Source organism: Antedon mediterranea, chromosome 10 (genome assembly GCF_964355755.1).
Source record: "Antedon mediterranea chromosome 10, ecAntMedi1.1, whole genome shotgun sequence".
Taxonomy (NCBI): domain Eukaryota; kingdom Metazoa; phylum Echinodermata; class Crinoidea; order Comatulida; family Antedonidae; genus Antedon; species Antedon mediterranea.
The window spans coordinates 13,781,173-13,799,904 of NC_092679.1; the positions used below are offsets into that span (position 1 = coordinate 13,781,173).

At 33.2% G+C, this 18,732-nt stretch overlaps 1 protein-coding gene across 1 annotated transcript in view; it reads right to left on the minus strand.

The window, feature by feature from the left end:
• Positions 1 to 18,381, minus strand: part of LOC140060047 (uncharacterized) — a 34,009-nt gene extending 15,628 nt beyond the window's left edge. The window contains exons 1-6 of the mRNA XM_072106095.1: positions 18,228 to 18,381; positions 16,829 to 16,906; positions 12,537 to 12,602; positions 10,510 to 10,578; positions 9,603 to 9,674; positions 2,227 to 2,289 (exon numbers count right to left, since the gene is read on the minus strand). Coding sequence (XP_071962196.1) covers positions 2,227 to 2,289; positions 9,603 to 9,674; positions 10,510 to 10,578; positions 12,537 to 12,602; positions 16,829 to 16,878 — 320 coding nt within the window. The 5' untranslated portion in view covers positions 16,879 to 16,906; positions 18,228 to 18,381. The remainder of the gene's footprint in view (positions 1 to 2,226; positions 2,290 to 9,602; positions 9,675 to 10,509; positions 10,579 to 12,536; positions 12,603 to 16,828; positions 16,907 to 18,227) is intronic.
• Positions 18,382 to 18,732: the final 351 nt, after the last annotated feature.

An 18,732-nucleotide genomic window follows, 5' to 3' on the forward strand; every position in this document is an offset into this window, starting at 1 on the left:
TGTTTCATTTTTTTTTTTTTTGAAAATAGAAGAGATGTATTGTCCTTTGAAACACAAAAAATGAAAAAAAAAATATTCTAAATATAAATTGGCCATATCAAAGTAATATTAAAGTTATTCACTTTAAGTCAAAAATTCGAGGCAAAAACAACAAGTTTACGTAATTAACAGGTAAATTAATTTGATTACATTTCGTCTGAAAAATCGTCACGAGCGAAAGTAAACAAAGATTTCAAACCACGAGTATGCATTATGCATGATGCTAATTAGGATTGTTTACAAATCGTCACGGTTGAGAAGGTGTTTTCACACAGATCGCGAGGAAGTTTTATGATTATGCATACAGAGTAGCCATACAAGCGCGTTGCATTATGAGATATGTTTGGATCGAAAACGTTGACTGGAAGTCAAAGTTATTTTTTGAACAAAAAAACGTCCGTATTTTGGTTAAATAATTTTTGTTTCAACTAATTTTTGGTGAAAGTTAATAACTATTATGATACTTCAAAATAACCCACCTTTTTTTCTAAATATAAAAAAAAAAATTTTTTTTAATTAGTAAAGGGACAATACATCTTTAAGGAGGAGTTGGACTGTAACTAGTATTTATTAAGTGGTTATAGAAGGAAAGCTGAACTGAAAGTCTTTTTTTAGCAATAGAGAATACATGGAAATAAATATATGTATATGTTTTTTTATACTTCAATACTAAAAAAATAGTCAAATTGGCTGCCAGCTAATGGAATTGTTTTCCTTTTATAAGTGAAAACATAAGTGTTTTGGGGTTTTTTTTCTATGTAAGTGATTAACTTTGTTAAAACTACAAAATGGCCTATTCAAATTTGATTTTAATCATCTTCATTTTTCATGATTCTATGGGACAATACATCTTTAAGTTTAGTGTCATTTTTTGGACAAGATATATTGTCTTCCTGAAAATATATTTTAAAACATTTTCGTTGTGTGTAATACAGTATAACACTTTAGGGTTAGTTATTCACTTTTAACAATAATAATATTTCTTCAATTTTCATTTTTTTTGGGATGAAACATTTTAAATTTATTATTTTGATATTATTTTGCGAAAGTATTCAGGAGTAGTAAAAAAGAAAATCTGGTTGATATTTAATGATACCTTTAAAAACAATTATTCACTATTTCAATAAGTGTATTTATTTGAAAAAAAGTCATAAGATAATGTACAGTGTAAATATGAGTTTGGGATATTTATTACATTTAATCAAATGAGAAAAAACTGTATGTTTTGTCATGAAAAATATAATATTTAATAATAATTAGAAAATGAATGTGAAAACTTTACAATAATATATAGGCCTATAGTTTATATTTGAAAGTGACAAACCCATGAAGATTCCCAGTTCGTGTTTATATGAAATGTTTTATATGGTTATAATAAACCTCTGTTGAAAGATATTTGTAACACCACTAATAAATACAGTCAGCAGATCACATGTACGTGTAGTCAACATGCAATAAATGCTTTAATTCTTGTAACTGTGTTGATATTGGATACATCTTCTTCTGTCCTTGTGATATATACGGTACATACAATCATGCACATTTCAAGCTTTGGAAAAGGATAACATTTTCCCACCAAAACCAAACACTGTGATTGGTGTAACGGGAAGAGTTAAATTACATTTTAATTTAACTCTTCTCTGGTTAAACTTACATAGGAAATACTTCAGAGTCATCTTCTCTGATTATTTTAAATGTAGCATTGTATTGGCGAACCCACTCTCTCCTAGGCCTAGAAATCGCGACGAATCAGCACACCGTGACGCGTTTAGTGGGAACCGACAAGAAAAACTAATAGACGCATGACAATTCAACTTTCAAAGCGATCCGTCGAATGACGCTTGACGCATGACGCTTCGCGGCTTCGCGTTCGGTGTGCACCGGCCTTTAGTGTGTAGGCCTATCGGCCTTTAATATTTATAGTTTGAGAATAATTAAACGAAGGCTTCTAATCAATGTTTAATTTACTAATAAGTTAAATAATGATTCATGTAGTAGTCAATACAAATACCCTTTAACAAACTCTCATTCCATTCATGGATTCATGACAAAGTAGACTAACAGGATTGGTATTATCAATAATAAAGAATATAATTCTTTTAATTTATCAGTATCATTCATTATTTCGATAATGTTTATTAGTGAATGATGTAGGCCTAGATACAAAACAAAAAGTAAAACACTCACAGTGTACCATATATGTATCCACGAAATATTGGAATTTCCGTAAGTCTATTATAAGCAAGGAGTCTAAATAAGAATAAATAAAACATGACATAACTATAAACATCTACGATTAAAGCAATTACAAATTAAAGATATTATGTTATAGTGAGCATGTTAATTGTAATCAGAAAACTGTTCTTCCTCTAGTAAAACAATAATAGTATTTAATGTGAAGAAGACCCGTGTTACACATGTGTAAAATCGAAAGTTCGAAATCTGAAAATAACAATAATGTAAGGTGTAAAAAATGACAACAATGTCTAGGCTGACTAGGCAAAGCTGCAATTCATGTCACATGATTTATAAAATACAAGCTAGTTAGGCCCATCCCATGACAAACTGCCGTACATTGTAACTTATTTAAGCTATATTCACTATCCTTTATGTACAAGACAACGATGTGGCATTTTTTTTTTATTTATTATTTATTTTATTTATTTATTTATAAACTTATTTTACATGGATGACATTTTCATTAAAAATAATGTACAAATGGTCCATGATTAAAGAAATGCATGCATAATAGTGAATAGTCATAAGTTACAAACATTTTTTTTTGTTTTAGATTAGGACTATAGAAAGACATACAAGTACAATAACATTTAAAATACAGATACAGAATTAATAAACAGTTAAGTAAGTACATCGCAGTTACACCGGTTCTCAAGTTGAGGTTTCTATTTAAATACATCATATTAGTTGTGTTTTGTACTTATATTTAAACGCATTGTAAGAGGTCGCTTCTTGCAATGATATATGAAGGTTATTCCATACTTTCCAACCAGCCACTTGAAGTGACATATTCATTTTGGTAACATTTATCTTGGGTATAACTACATTTAAGGGTTTTGCCAATCGAGTATTATAACCATGTCTATCAATGATTAATTCAACTTGATCTACCAGACTTTGAGGGGCTAGGCCATGAATGCATTTGTACATCATATAAGATATTGAAAATTCACGCCTCTGTTCAAAGGACTTCCAACCCAGGTCATTGATAATGTCATCCCCTCTGAAGTTTATAAAATCATAGTTTCCTGACGTGATTCTAGCAGCACGTCTTTGTTGTTTCTTTGCGATATCAATAAAACAATTCCCCGTAACATATATACAAGTATCATCAGCAAATACATTACATGTTCAAGTTTCCACAGACTGTGAAATATCATTTATAAAAAGAAGAAATAGTAACTGTCCAAGGACCGACCCTTGTGGAATTCCAATTTTGATTAGCTCAAAATCAGATTTATTACCATTACAGAACACAAATTGTTTTCTCCCTTTTAAGTAGTTTCAAACCATTTAACTGATACTGTGTCAAAACCGTATTTGGTTAGTTTATATAAAAGTATATCATGGTTTATTGAAAAAAAACATTTTGAAATAACGAGAAACATGCACCTATCATTTCTGAATCATTTAAAGCCCCATTCCCTACGTTTTTTAGATCTAATTTAAGATCACAAACTATATTTAATGTAAAAATAATACTATATGGTCCTATTGCGATAACTTTTTTCGTCTTTAAACGGTTAAAAATGTGAAAAATAAATCGATTTTAATAATTATAGCGGCCCGCTATAAATCCCAAAATGCATTGCGCGCGGATTGATATTTTTGTTTTTCACCTGTAATTCGCCCACTTTTCGATCGATCGTGAAGCCAAAACAAATGGAAGACTCCTAACTTTTCAGCGAAAATACCGGGTGTTCCCCAATTTGTATCAACGGAGTCTGGCAAAAATAGAAAGACAATTAATGCAGCAACTATACAACGTCAGGCTAGGTATATAGCTAGCGTACGATGTTCGTACGTTACCGATGTTTACCAGCTAGGCCTACAAAACTAAGCCTAGCTAGGCTAGGCCTGAGACCGTCCACGAGAGTTCGATCGCCGCGAGCTACTTAGGTAGTGCATTGTTTCTCACTTTTTATCATAATTTACCATAAAACGTACATTTAAGACAAGGAATGACATGGTTTAATGTTTTTAAAGTGATATATATGTATTATTTTCCAAAAAACGTCCAAAATTGCAGGGAAGGGGTCTTTAAATATTCTAACCATTCACCAACAACTAGTCCATGGGATTTAGACTTTTAACTCACACAAATTGCAAGAAAAGGTTTTTTTGATGAAATGTGTTCTTTAGACCCTACTGAACACATTTATCAACGTTAGGACATTTTTCGACAACAGGAAGTAGCCTAATTTGCATAATTAAAAATGGCGGCCATTTTTAATAACGTACTCTGTATCTTGGAAACCGCTAGTCACAGATACTTAATTATGGTGTCAAAATCGTTAGAATATATGTTTTTATATTCACTTTAATGAAAAAGTTTGTCCAAAAATGAATGGAAGTGCTATTTCTAACATTATTGACCTTTGACCTTGATTTATCATATCTTAGCAACCACTAATCTGAGAGACACACAATATGGCTCAAACTGTTTAGAAACTACATATTTATATTTAGTCTAATGGCATGTTTTTGCAATAAAATGGCCGATTCTAACATTATTGACCTTTGAACTTTGCACTACATAAAATCGCATAACTTTGAAAATATTGTACATATGAAATTATTTTTAGTGTCAAATTATTCAGAACATACATGTTTCTATAGAGTCCAATGACACATTATGTCCAATAATGACCTATTGTATGGTTATTAACATTTGAACTATATTTGAAAAGGATTTTTATCCCGGAATCTTCTTCATGTAGGCATTCATTAGAACATGTGATTTGGCACTACTTGTTTAGAATATGGTGGTAAATTAAATTAAATTTAAAAACTGAAATATTCACTTAAAAAAAAAATATTAGACTATGTATACATACATTATAGGTTTGGATTATTAATACATTTTTAATTAGGTCTTACATCTTACTCAGGAGAAAGTTGGTGTTGACACTATTAACAGAGCCAACAAAAATGTATTTTTTTTTTATGATATATTGTACATACTTTAAATAGGCCATGCCATTTTGCAGGTTTATTAACGTTTTTTTCAAGTTAGTAATTTATTTTTTGATCAAATTAAATTGCCATTAAATGGCATATTCAAAAAACAAATTTCTAAAGATTATTTAGTTTATATTTTGCTAAGGATAGCATCACTCTTGAGGGCATTCTTTTAGGTTGAAACATAGTCTTATTAAGAAGGCATTTTCTACTAATAGACGCATTGTTGACAACTGGAATTTTAAAAGATCGATATTAATGCAACATATTTAGTTTAGTTTAATTAATTGGCTATCGAGACTCATAATTAGGCTGACCACCACTTGCAATATTTTCGCCGTATACAGTAAAAACCTCAGTTTCTTATGGAATTTATTTATTTATTTCAATAACCATACAGTACGACTACTAGTCGTATATAGTTTTTAACCTTTTATAACTTGTTTTTGTACTTTTTTTATGTGAATGTACGTATTGTGTATGTACCATGTTTCTATGTGGTTTAATTTTTACCATTTTTTAACCATCAATTTTAATGCTTTTAATATTATATAAATATATTGTAATTCAGCTTCAGCTGCGAAAACGATAAGAAATAAAATAAATAAACGTGTAAACTTGTAGGCAGTTTATGGATGAATGCAATAGTTTATGCTTATAAATTTAATGTATCACGGCCTACTTTAAACTAAACATAATAAGTCAACATTGCAACTCTTACATTTTAGAGTGCCAAATCACATGTTCAAATGGATGTCCACATGAAGAAGATTCCGGGTTTTTTAACATTTGAACTATATTTGAAAAGCCTTTAAAAAGGCTTTTCAAATATAGTTCAAATGTTAATAACCATACAATAGGCTATTATTGGACATAATACAATATGTATGTTCTGAACAATTTGACACTAAAAATAATTTCATATGTACAATATTTTCAAAGTTATGCGATTTTATGTAGTGCAAAGTTCAAAGGTCAATAATGTTAGAATCGGCCATTTTTTGCAAAAACATGCCATTAGACTAAATATAAATATGTAGTTTTTGAACAGTTTGAGCCATATTGTGTGTCTCTCAGATTAGTGGTTGCTAAGATATGATAAATCAAAGTCAAATGTCAATAATGTTAGAATCCGCCATTTTTTGCAAAAACATGCCATTAGACTGGATATAAATGTGTAGTTTCTGAACAATTTAAGCCCTAATTTGTATATCTCTGATTAGTGGTTGCTGAGATATGAGAATTCAAGGTCAAAGGTCAATAATGTTAGAAATAGCACTTCCATTAATTTTTGGACAAACTTTTTCAATAAAGTGAATATAAAAACATATATTCTAACGATTTTGACACCATAATTAAGTATCTGTGACTAGCGGTTTTCAAGATACAGAGTACGTTATTAAAAATGGCTGCCATTTTTTATTATGCAAATTAGGCTACTTCCCGTTGTCGAAAAATGTCCTAACGTTGATAAATATGTTCAGTAGGGTCTAAAGAACACATTTCATCCAAAAAACCTTTTCTTGCAATTTGTGTGAGAAAAGGGTCATTTTTTAGCTAAATCCCATGGACTAAACCCTATGTAGGGATGTTATTGTTGAGTGACCTTCTTTTAAGAAGGCAAATTGATCAATGCTAATTAAGTTATGATTTACAAGATATTCAATAACATGTACCTGTACCTCCTTTTCCATTATTTTGCTATGTGGCCAATCACTGAGATTGGTCTATAGTTACACATATCGTTTTTAGCAATTTTCCAGTCATCTGGTATAATACCATTGAGTTAAATATTTGGCATAAGGAATATGAGATAAATAGAGCGGCTAATCGGAGTAATTTGCTATCAAAGTCTATCACATCTATATGTTTTTTTCAGGCAATTTTGAGAGTTTATTTTGTACCGTTTCAACATTAACCTCATGAAACTTAAATTTATAAAGACAATCAGGATTTTTCCATTTGGGAAAACTATTTTTATCAAAAGAATCGGCCATGTTTGTTTCAATATTAGTAAAATATTTATTGCATTTTTCAACAATAACTGTAGTATTCAAATTCTTTTTACCCTTTCCAGTTACTCGATTTATCTCATTCCATAATTCTTTTAGATTATTTTTATAGTTAAGATGAACTGTATCGTAATATTCGCGCTTTGCCTTGTTAATAGTATTTGTAAAGAGATTTCGTAGTCGCATTATATTTATATTTTTTTTTCAGGATTTGCCAGTTTAATTTTTGATTTGACATAATCTCGTTCGTACATTAATTTCAGAATACTAGAGGGTGAGCTCGCTTCGCTCGCTCCTCTCTAGGAAGTGTAGACGCTGGTTCTCGGAATGATAATGTTCTCCTTTTTATACGTTTTCTGTCGGTTACCATTATTGAAAATGCTTGACATTCGTAAAACTAAACTACTTTGTTTCACAGTGTTTTAGATGATTAATAACATTTTAAAGTATAGTTTTTATTGTTTGGTAGGGCCCTTTGGGGAGGCGGAGTTCATTTGAGGGAGGTGCTTATTCGAGGGATATATGTTAAATTTGTTAGTTTTAATAATATGGTAACATTTATAATCAAATGAAATCCTCTAATAGATATGAAAAGTGGTAAAAAAGAATAACAAATGCTTGGTAAATTGTAGATAACAGTGCGGTGAATTCTATACAAGTAGTATAATTGTGTTATTATAAATATGCATGTAGATGGACGTTTATTAGATAGTTGGGTTGGGGTGGGGGGTTATTCAAAGTGATGTTTTATTGGAGAGGCGTTTATTCAAATGAATACCATCCTAATAATTATTAATACATTATTTAATTTAATCATCTTTTGAAACTAACTGCCGTGACAGAGTGGGCCCAAGAAAGAAGACATTACGGCTTGCAACATGGGCAGACATCTCGGTCCTAACGGGAGACAGGAAGATAACCTACAGTTATTCCTGCAAGCTTACTCAATAAAACTCAGCTATCCGGATTTCACTCGAAAAAAGTCTTATCATCAAATCTCCCTATGTAATTTTATAATACTATTCCCCACAATATATTCTGATTCTTTATGGCGTATATTTAATTTGATCTTTATTAATTTGCAGTATAATTTCTATTATTTAACTACTGTACCTTCACACACGCGCGCCATGGAGGTATAAAAATACCTCTATTAGTCATAGCAAAGAATATAAATAGGTAAAGAATCAACTGTACGCGCTGTTATACATAGAAGGATAGGAAACGCGGACGCTTATTCGTGGACGCGTAAGAATCCAGCAGCCGAACGACGGCGGGCTCTAGATATGGTTCCCGTCTAATCCCACGTTTCGATGGATCGTGATGATCTGATGTGTTCTCGCGTCTGTGCTCTACTAATTTTGATATTAATATTTTGATAATCATTTTGATAAATAATCATCGTTTGCATTTTTATAGATATTTACAATAAAAGTTTTACCTTACCCACGCCTGAAGGTGGCGCACTTCTTTTGGCGAAAAAGAAATGCGCCACCTTCAGGCGTAGGCAAATAGTAACCCGGATGTGGTTTACACCGCCAACGGAACTGTTGTATCTTCTCCTTTTATTATCTTTGGTCATAGCCATTTCAGTTTTTTGTTTATTTTAAAACATACCGCGCGCGCATGTACCTCCATGCGCGCGCGGTATGTTTTAAAATAAACAAAAAACTGAAATGGCTATGACTAATGGCCAACTTAAGCTCCAGTCCTACTATCTGATTTTTTTTCGTCTTCTAAAGGGACACTGTATTGATGGATGGAAAGTGCCTGTTTCCAGTCACCTTTAGGGTCAAATCTATTATTTTAACTGCTCCCTTGTGTATAAAAGAGAGAAAATATTTGAAACCAGGTTGTTGCAAGGTGAACTTATCTTAAACCCGGAAATCACTTTGACCGGGAAGAATTGAAATTGAGATGAAAATCTAATGTTGAAATCATAAATTTTGTTAAAAAACTCTTTAGAATATCTTCCTAAGATAGAAATATGGAACAATAGCGTCGATGTGAACACTAATGTTATCAAATCTACGTTTCGTGGTACATCTCAGATAGATAAGGTAGGTATCCAAGGCGGAGATTTGTACCACCGAAGTTTTTGCATTGTGCTCACCTAGGTCAGAATTAACCATAATTTATATATATAGATTAGGGGTCATCCAGGATGAGCATCTGCGTTTAACTCTGCATGATTTTATTGTAGAGGGATGCTCAATTTTTTTTTTATTATTTTGTAATTTGTATTTTTTGTAATTACAGGAAGGTATCAAACTTCTAAACTGAACTTTGAATATAATAATTGTAAAAATATTGATAGATAAACATGTTGAAACATAACTGAAAATTACTCACAGACTAAAAATTCTGTCCAATGCGACGAAGGCGTCTTTGTGTATAAAGCTAATATTGTTGTTTACAAGATTGCTGAAAACAACAAAACAGACGTACAATATTCTAGTATGTAACTACCTTTACGCTTAAAAGCATTGCTCTATTTTTAAAGCATTGCTAAATTTTTAAAGACTCCATAGTTCACTATGTCGGTCGGTCGGTAGGTCCGTCGGTCGGTCTGTCGGCAGGTCAGTCGGTCGGTCGGTAAATACTAACTCAAATTTGAGCACGCCACTGGGCCAGCCATATATATGGCCTTGTATCTCTTAGTGACTGATCATCATGATTGTGTTTATTGAGGTTCAGTAATATCTTGTGGTTAGAGATCAGATAACAATATTATGACGTAGGGGTTGTCTTTCGCTTAAAATATGTAATAATAATTATAATATTAATCTAGTTTGACAATTCAATTACGTAGTAGTTTTGCATATAAATGTCTTAAATAGGGAGGTATTTAAATAACAACAAATAAAAATAAAATGTTGACAAAAAATCACAAAAACGTGTGTTCAAGATCAGATATTCATTCTTTATACACTACTGAATAAACCATGGCTCTTTTTAACAGCAGAACGTAGCCAAATTGTGCATTTTGCCATTTGAAGAACCATTAAATTTTCCACAATTTATTTTTCTATAAGTCAGCACCAGATGCCCACCAGATAGACATATGCAAGGTAATGAAATCCTGACAATAATATAATTGAATGCCATAAAGAAATAACATTTGTGTAATTGTAATCCAGCTACATGGCCATTCTCCATATCTTAAGAAGAATTTAAGGTTATTTGGTTTTAAAAAAATAGGCCGTTGGTGGTATGCCCATCTATGGGAATGTTCGCTTCTTTTATACATAATACTTACAGCACCAATATGTCGCCGCCTTGAAATGCTTTTGATGGGATACTTCGTAGTTTGTTATTATCAAGATATCTATGGTATGGTATTGAGAAAATAACAGATTAGTCTTAAATTTGACCCGAAGTTACTTTAGAGATGCAACCTTCAATTACCACAAAAAACTGGATAATACCAATGAGCAACATATTACAAAAATTATAGATATCATCGAGTTAAATTAAAAAGATATTGACATTATAATAATTTAACATCTATCCGGGGGTTGTTTTATAGCATTTTTAAATATGACCCGAAGTTACTTTAGAGATGCAACCTTCAATCACCACAAAAAACTGGATAATACCAATGAGCACCATATTACAAAAATTATAGATATCATCGAGTTACATTAAAAAGATATTGACATTATAATAATTTAACATCTATCCGGGGGTTGTTTTATAGCATTTTTAATGAATTGTTTTCAATTATATTAATTATGATATAAAAATAAATTAAACATTTGCTTATAATGTAGTAATGTAGTATATAAAAGCCCATATTAAAATTAATTTAAACAAAACATGTGAATTGATAGTTGATTTTAGGACAAAAAATAGGTCAGTTCATGAGCCCCTTAGTATAGGAAATGAGTTAATTAAAGTTGTCCCAGAGTATAAATATCTAGGAACTATAATAGACAAAAAGCTGGACTGGTGTAATAACATTAAAAAACTCTATAAAAAAGGACAACAACGGCTATATCTGTTAAGACAACTTAGGAAATGTAATGTTAGTAAACAAATTCTTATACTGTTCTACCAGTCAACCATACTTAGTGTTATATCTTGTTGTAGAATTATCTGGGAGGCTTGTTTATATGAAAAAGATAAGGAACTATTAAATAAAATTACCAGAAGGGCTGGGCGGGTTATTGGAGTTGATGTATCTGTTCTTAATTTCAACTACGATGCAGGTGTTCTCTCCTTGGTAAAACGTCTACTCTCCCAAACAGACCACCCGCTCCATAAGGAATACATTTTTCTTCCATCAAATATTCGTATCCCTCTGCCTCGAAGCCGTACTAAACGCTACAATAAATCATTTGTCCCACAGTCTATTGTCACCTATAACAAACTTGTCCAGCGCTAACTCATGGAGAGAACACCTGGATCGTAGACTTTTTGATATTTTATTAGTGATTTTCTATATTGACTGTTTTCTGCATGTACGTATATTGTTATTATCTCTGCAGTGTATATAAGAGGAATTTCTAATGTATTTTTATATTGGACCAAATAAAGAATATATATATAATATATTTTACCATTTTTTATATTTTGTGGCCAGTAAAAATCGTAATTTATATAATATAGATCTGTGCCTTAAAAATATATATATATATGTCACATACATTTACATATTTAGTAAATCACGTGTAAATTCTAGAATTTTACTCAATAGTAAGCTGGTGGTAAATACTTTCGGTACAGTTTTTTCCACATAATGAAAAAATACTACATGAATCAACATTAGTTACTGATGATTAAAACGAATTTATTTTGTTCATTTGGCACAAATATTTGTCGATACTGAAATATATCCACACACAACAATGCAACGATGCTTCGTTACGAGCTATCTCCGTTTACCATTAGAATTCGCTGGAATTCGGCACCGCAACCGCAATAACACTTTATGGTAACTGGCAAACAAAGTTTTTATATTTTTAAAATGTAATTTTACTATGTGGAATATACATTGTTCAATTGATTAATGACAGTGAATTGATAAAAGTCCTCTTCCACTCATTCATCCGTTACGCTATTCGTCTTGGGTAGACATTGCGTACGCTAATCGTTTCCATGATAATAATTTAAAATAAATAAGTGCATCAACCTAGCAACGTGACCGATAAATACAAATAGCCAATAAATAGAAAAAGGTAAGTAGTACAAGGCTATGTATCTTTATTACGGAATAAGAGCTAGACTTTCGATCGCCCTCTAGTGAGATCGTATAAACAGAAAACAGTTATATTTATTACTCACATGCTACTTCCTGTTGAGAGTTTGAAAGTTCCAGTAGATAGTTCTACGACAGATGGTGAAATAAAGCTAAAAAGAATAGAACACAAATTATATCATTAATATATAATTTGTAACTTTTAATAATAAAGTATTGTGTGTATAGTTTGGTTCCGCCGAACAACGCCGATATACACTGTACTAGATGGTACGCGAGCGAACTTTGGTATTCGTAAATGACATTTAATACAAATGACGTTTAACTATATCACACGTTAATTAAGTTTGTTAGTCTGTAATACTATTCTGCGACTTGTTTACACTTGTGGGTTTACAGAATTTAATTTATCATATAATACTCTTAATATATAATATAAAAATTTAATCTGTAACTCTGACAGAGTGTTCTAGATGGCATATAATAAACAATGCCGATTCAAGATAAGCGAGCCTTCGAGTTGTCTGACCACTCCAACATTTTCGAGAACTTGTTTGAATAACGTGTTTGCATTTCTACCACGCTTCGAGCATTTGTTTGGAAGAATAGCTTTTTCGTCAAAGATCATTATCGGATCTAATAAAAAAAAATCAGATTTGCAGAATTTCGTTGCTGGGTTTTGATGAATGTAGATAAATCACATGTCTTACATATATTGTGAATGTCGACGTTGGTGTAAGACAGTTTATAACATTCATCATCTAAAGTGTTTTTCGCCGATAACCACTACGGATCATTCGTCGTAAAAAGGTACACCAGGTCGAATCAAGTTTATTTGATTGTGCAGACGTTAGAACCCAGTTTTGACAATTGAATGTCAATCGAGGAATATAAGCTCATAGGAAAATCAAACGAGTTTGGAGAAGAATATTGTGATTTAATAAAACATTCTTCATTGACGAAATTTGTTTTTGGCAGATTCGATGCAACTATTGAATTCCCAGTGTCCTGTGGTATTCTGGTCATGGACGATTTGAAAGCCAAGATAGCGAAACCTGTCGGTGTTTTTAATAGGTTTTCCATAAGGGATATAACACTCTTGGGATAAACATCTTCTCCATATGTGAATTTACGATTGGTAGTCATGGTTTCTGTTTTAGTCGCATTTATTTTCAGTTTAAATTGTTTAAAAATGGAATCGATCAGGGAGAGTGATGATTCGAGTGAAGCAAACGAAAATAGATATAACACGATATCATCGGTGTAACCTGCCCAATCGAGTTGCGATGTACTGCCAACAGTTGGTCCACGTTTAATAGTTGCACGATCTTCGCGAGTAGTAGGTATTCGATATTTGAATTGACAGAAATCTAATCTCTGACTGGTTGCGTGATGCATGAAAATTCTCATTACAAAGTCAATATATAAATCAAACACCAGCGGTTGTTGGTGGTACGTTTCGTCCTTCAACATCAATCTGTAGTTTTTGAGTACAAATTTTGAAGTATATCAATAAGGGTAGTGTTTTCGAGTTCTGGTGGTAAACGAAGGCGTATAGATGTCCAGAGCCAGGATCTAGCGATATGATCAAACGCGGCAGATAGATCGACAAAAGAAGATATCCTGTCGTTGATTGATCGTTCGTGATTTGCTGAAAACGTTTGGTGGCATCATTGGTGCCATGATTTTGACGAAAGCCATATTGATTGTCAGTGAGCTGATGATCGTACCATGATTGAAGTCTTGAAAGTATAATGTTGATGACACTTTTACCAACGATAGAGTCGATGTTGAGTCTACGATACATAGTTGGGTCACGCTTCGAGCCTTTGCCCTTCCACAATGCTTCAATTTTTCCATTACCCCAACTTTTTGGAACAGTCTTATCTTTCCAAACTTGCTCGACAAGCTCCATAAAAAGTTCATAAAATTGAAAGACTTTCTCGCATGTTTCAAAATTTCAGGTGGAATGTCATTGGAAGCCTTTCGATTTTTCAGTTTAGCTAAACTTTCGATAACTTCGTCCCGAGAGGGAACATCGTTCTTAAACGGATATTGCCGAGAGATTTCTTGGAGTTGTTCAACTAACCCCGGTATATCTGTTGTAAGTTCAGTAGGAGTTTCGTCCTCTCGAGGTAGTGGTGGATTAAAATGGTTGGTAAAGTGATCGATGAGCTTTTCTGGTGGACAGGACGAAGGTGGATTTTCCAGTGTTGTTGTTTGCGATTTTGCTTTAGCAAAGAGTTTAGCGATTTCACGATTTATAGCATGAATATTAATCTTAGCAGCCTCAGCTTTGAAAAAGTTGTTTTTCAGAGTTTTGTGACGGTTTAGAAATCTACGTGATAATATCTTGATGGTTTCTTTAGGATCACCATTTTGACGAGCTTTATCACGCTGTTGAAAAAGTTCTTTTAATTCGGGATCATTACGCCACGGAGGATCACTTTGATTTGGTACTGCGTTGGGGATCTCGGCATTTGCAATTTCTTTTAGATGTCGAATGAGCACAGCATCTTTCTCATCAACCGAGTTAATGGCATTTAGTTGAGAGAATCGTTCTTCAAGTTTGTCATGGAAGTTTCTTTTCGTTATTTCGTCATTCAAGAAAAAATCCAAATCAAGTTTTTTCTTTTTGGTGTGTTTACAATTTACGAAACGTGCCACTTTAGTTTTCGGAGTTCTAAAAGTGGTTACTAAAAGTTTATGATCACTATTAAAATCGAAACTAATTTGTTCGCACACGACAATCGGGGATATATTGACGCAGCCAGTCATTGCACATGAGGTAGTCAAGTGTTTTTAGTCGCGTGGAAGCGACTCTATAGTTCACTATGTCGGTCGGTCGGTCGGTCGGTCAATCAGTCTGTCGGTCCGGTATCACTATGCGTTTTATCGCTTTCTGACCTTATCTTGATATCAGTTTAATCTAGCTAGGTCAATTTTTCACAGTATATTCCTTATGGCCAGGAATCGATGTGGTTATGTTTTCACGGTGCGCATTAAAAAATTACGCGGTCTACGCACGATTTAACGAAATCACGTTTGTAATCATATCTTCACAACCATGAATCACAATTAAATAAAATTTGGTACTCATAAATTTCAGGGCATAAATCCTCATATGGCAATACAATACGTGCGTAGCGCATGTAACGCATGCGTACGCGCGCTTAAAATTTTCAAAATTTATTTTCGATGAAAAGAGTACGTTTCAAGCAATTTTAAGCGTTTACAAAATTGCCATGAGTGCGCATATTTTTGCGCGCGCACTGCGCGTTAAATGTTATTGCGCACTCTTTTTGCCCGATTTCTGTTTTCTTGACTTACTTTTCAACTCGAAATTACGTTATACGAGCACGTCAAAAGTGACAGGCTACGCACGTGTAAATTAAAAAAATATAAATGTTTTTAAACATTTCAACATTTTTAAACATGTTCAGTAATTTTGGTCAGTATTGTTCACTATGTCGGTCGGTCGGTCTGTCTGTCGGTGGTCTGTCGATCTGTCTGTCGGTCTGTCTGTCAGTCTGTCTGTCGGTCCGGTATCACTATGCATTGTAGCACGCGACTTAATGGCTGTTGGCCTTGTTCTAGTACCATGCGCATCGTTACAGTACCATGTGAATTGGTGATGGTCGGGATGTTTAAACCAAGTGTTCATAATTGAAATTTTATTATCACGAGCAAAATTAATCATACGTTCGCCATTTTCATTACTTTCGATGTCAGTTTGTACAGATGATGAGCGAATACAAGCGTGCTTCTTCACTGCTGTTGTTGTTGCATTGAAGTCTCCAAGTACAATCACTTGTTGGTGTTTTTTAATTGATAATTGTTGTTCGCATAGTTTTCGATAGAATGAAAGTGTTGCACTGTCAAGAGATTCCTCTGTCGGAGCATAAATAGCGATAACTTTTGTCTTACATCCATAAACTGCCACGGATGCTGAAATCATGCGAGGTCCGATATAGGATATTTCATTGATAATTACATTGGGGTCGATTCGAATTACTAGTGCAACACCGTCTCGTCGGAGTCGTTTGCGGCCACACCAATGAACTTCGTATTCTGCATTACCAACTTTTATGATTGTATTACCCTGTTATAGTTTTCGTACTTCTTGTAGTGCACAAAGGGTGAGTCCGCTTCTAACGATCTGACGTACAGCTTCTTCTAGTCTCCTGTCTTCCGAGCCGGTTCGAATGTTAATTGTGCCAATTTTCCATTGATGAAAGTTTTTTAAAGTTCGATTCGACGTTTTAGGCATGTGTAACAATGATAACGTATTTTGAATTTTTCTATAAGTTAATTTTATACAGTCGCGGTATTGGATAAGAATAAGGATGTTGTTTAACAACTGCACACTTCCTCTTACATGTTAACAGATCCACCATTTGTAAATGCAAACGCATTTTCACCAAGCATTTGAAGTTTCTTGTTATTCTTAATTCGCCTGAAAAAAATGAAGGAGAGGAGAAGATTACTAGTTCGTAGTTCCTTATTAAAATACAACTAAAGGACAGTCACACATTTTTAGTCGCGTTGAAGCGACTCTTTAGTTCACTATGTCGGTCGGTCGGTCGGTCTGTCGGTCTGTCAGTCTGTCGGTCCGGTATCACTATGCGTTTTATCTCTTTCTGACCTTATCTTGATATCAGTTTAATCCAGCTAGGTCAATTTTTCACAGTATATTCCTTATGGCCAGGAATCAATGTGGTTATGTTTTCACGGTGCGCAATAAAAAATTACGCGGTCTACGCACGATTTAACGAAATCACGTTTGTAATCATATCTTCACAACCATGAATCACAATTAAATAAAATTTGGTACTCATAAATTTCAGGGCATAAATCCTCATATGGCAATACAATTACGTGCGTAGCGCATGTAACGCATGCGTACGCGCGCTTAAAATTTTCAAAATTTATTTTCGATGAAAAGAGTACGTTTCAAGCAATTTTAAGCGTTTACAAAATTGCCATGAGTGCGCATATTTTTGCGCGCGCACTGCGCGTTAAATGTTATTGCGCACTCTTTTTGCCCGGTTTCTGTTTTCTTGACTTACTTTTCAACTCGAAATTACGTTATACGAGCACGTCAAAAGTGACAGGCTACGCACGTGTAAATTAAAAAAATATAAATGTTTTTAAACATTTCAACATTTTTAAACATGTTCAGTAATTTCGGTCAGTATAGTTCACTATGTCGGTCGGTCGGTCGGTCTGTCGGTCTGTCTGTCGGTCTGTCTGTCGGTCCGTTATCACTATGCATTGTAGCACGCGACTTAATGGCTGTTGGCCTTGTTTTTAAAGATTTTAATACTTAATAACTGTCTAATTGAGTTGTCAACATGTTAGCCTTGACCTCTTCTATTTCTTCCGGTCAATGTTTAATAGTATTTAAGCATTAACGTCCTCTATGGTGAATAAGTAACTAGCTTTACAAAGACAAAACACATGACCTAACTAATGTTTCAAAATATGTTGGTATGGATCGATGAACCTTGACCTACTCTACCTTTGCTACCCTATTTCCGCAATATTTTTTGCATCTAACATCACCCCCCCCCCCAAACGAATAAGTAATTAGCTTTACGAAGGTTATAACAGTTGACCTACTTCTTTTTTTTCAAAATATTTTAGTAGGGATCGATGGCCTTTGACCTACTCTACTATTTGCCACCCTAGTTCCGCGAACTTGTTTGCGTTTACGCCCTCTACGCCGAACATTTACCTACTTAATTTTAATATTGTAACAAAAATTAAAAACTTACAAATTTACTAATTTGCTGTTGTTTGCAAAAGTAAAAGGTTCAATGATATTTATATCATTAGATGACAGGTATCTGAAGAAAAAAAATCATCATTAGTTTTTAGAATAAATATCTCAAATTATAAAAGTTGTTAAATAAGAGTGTGGTAGTCGTGGTAGTGACAGGTGGTACCATAGTAGCAGCAGCGGCGGCAGTAGGAGCAGCAGCAGTATAACAGACTGACTAGAACGATCGTCAACGTGTATTTTCAGTAACTACATGCAGTACATTATTTATCTTATTCATTCGTGTTATAAAGAAGAAATCACTTAGTGACGCTATGAAATAACAACTGATGATCATCTAAATCAAATAAAATATTCTTTTTCTTCATCATCGTTATCATCAACATATAAAGAAAATCAGAAAAATAAAAACAGGTCTATTTATACAGATATTGACTGCTTAGAGGTTAAATATAAGATTTGACATCCCCGAGGAAATGATATTATATTCGAGGGAATAT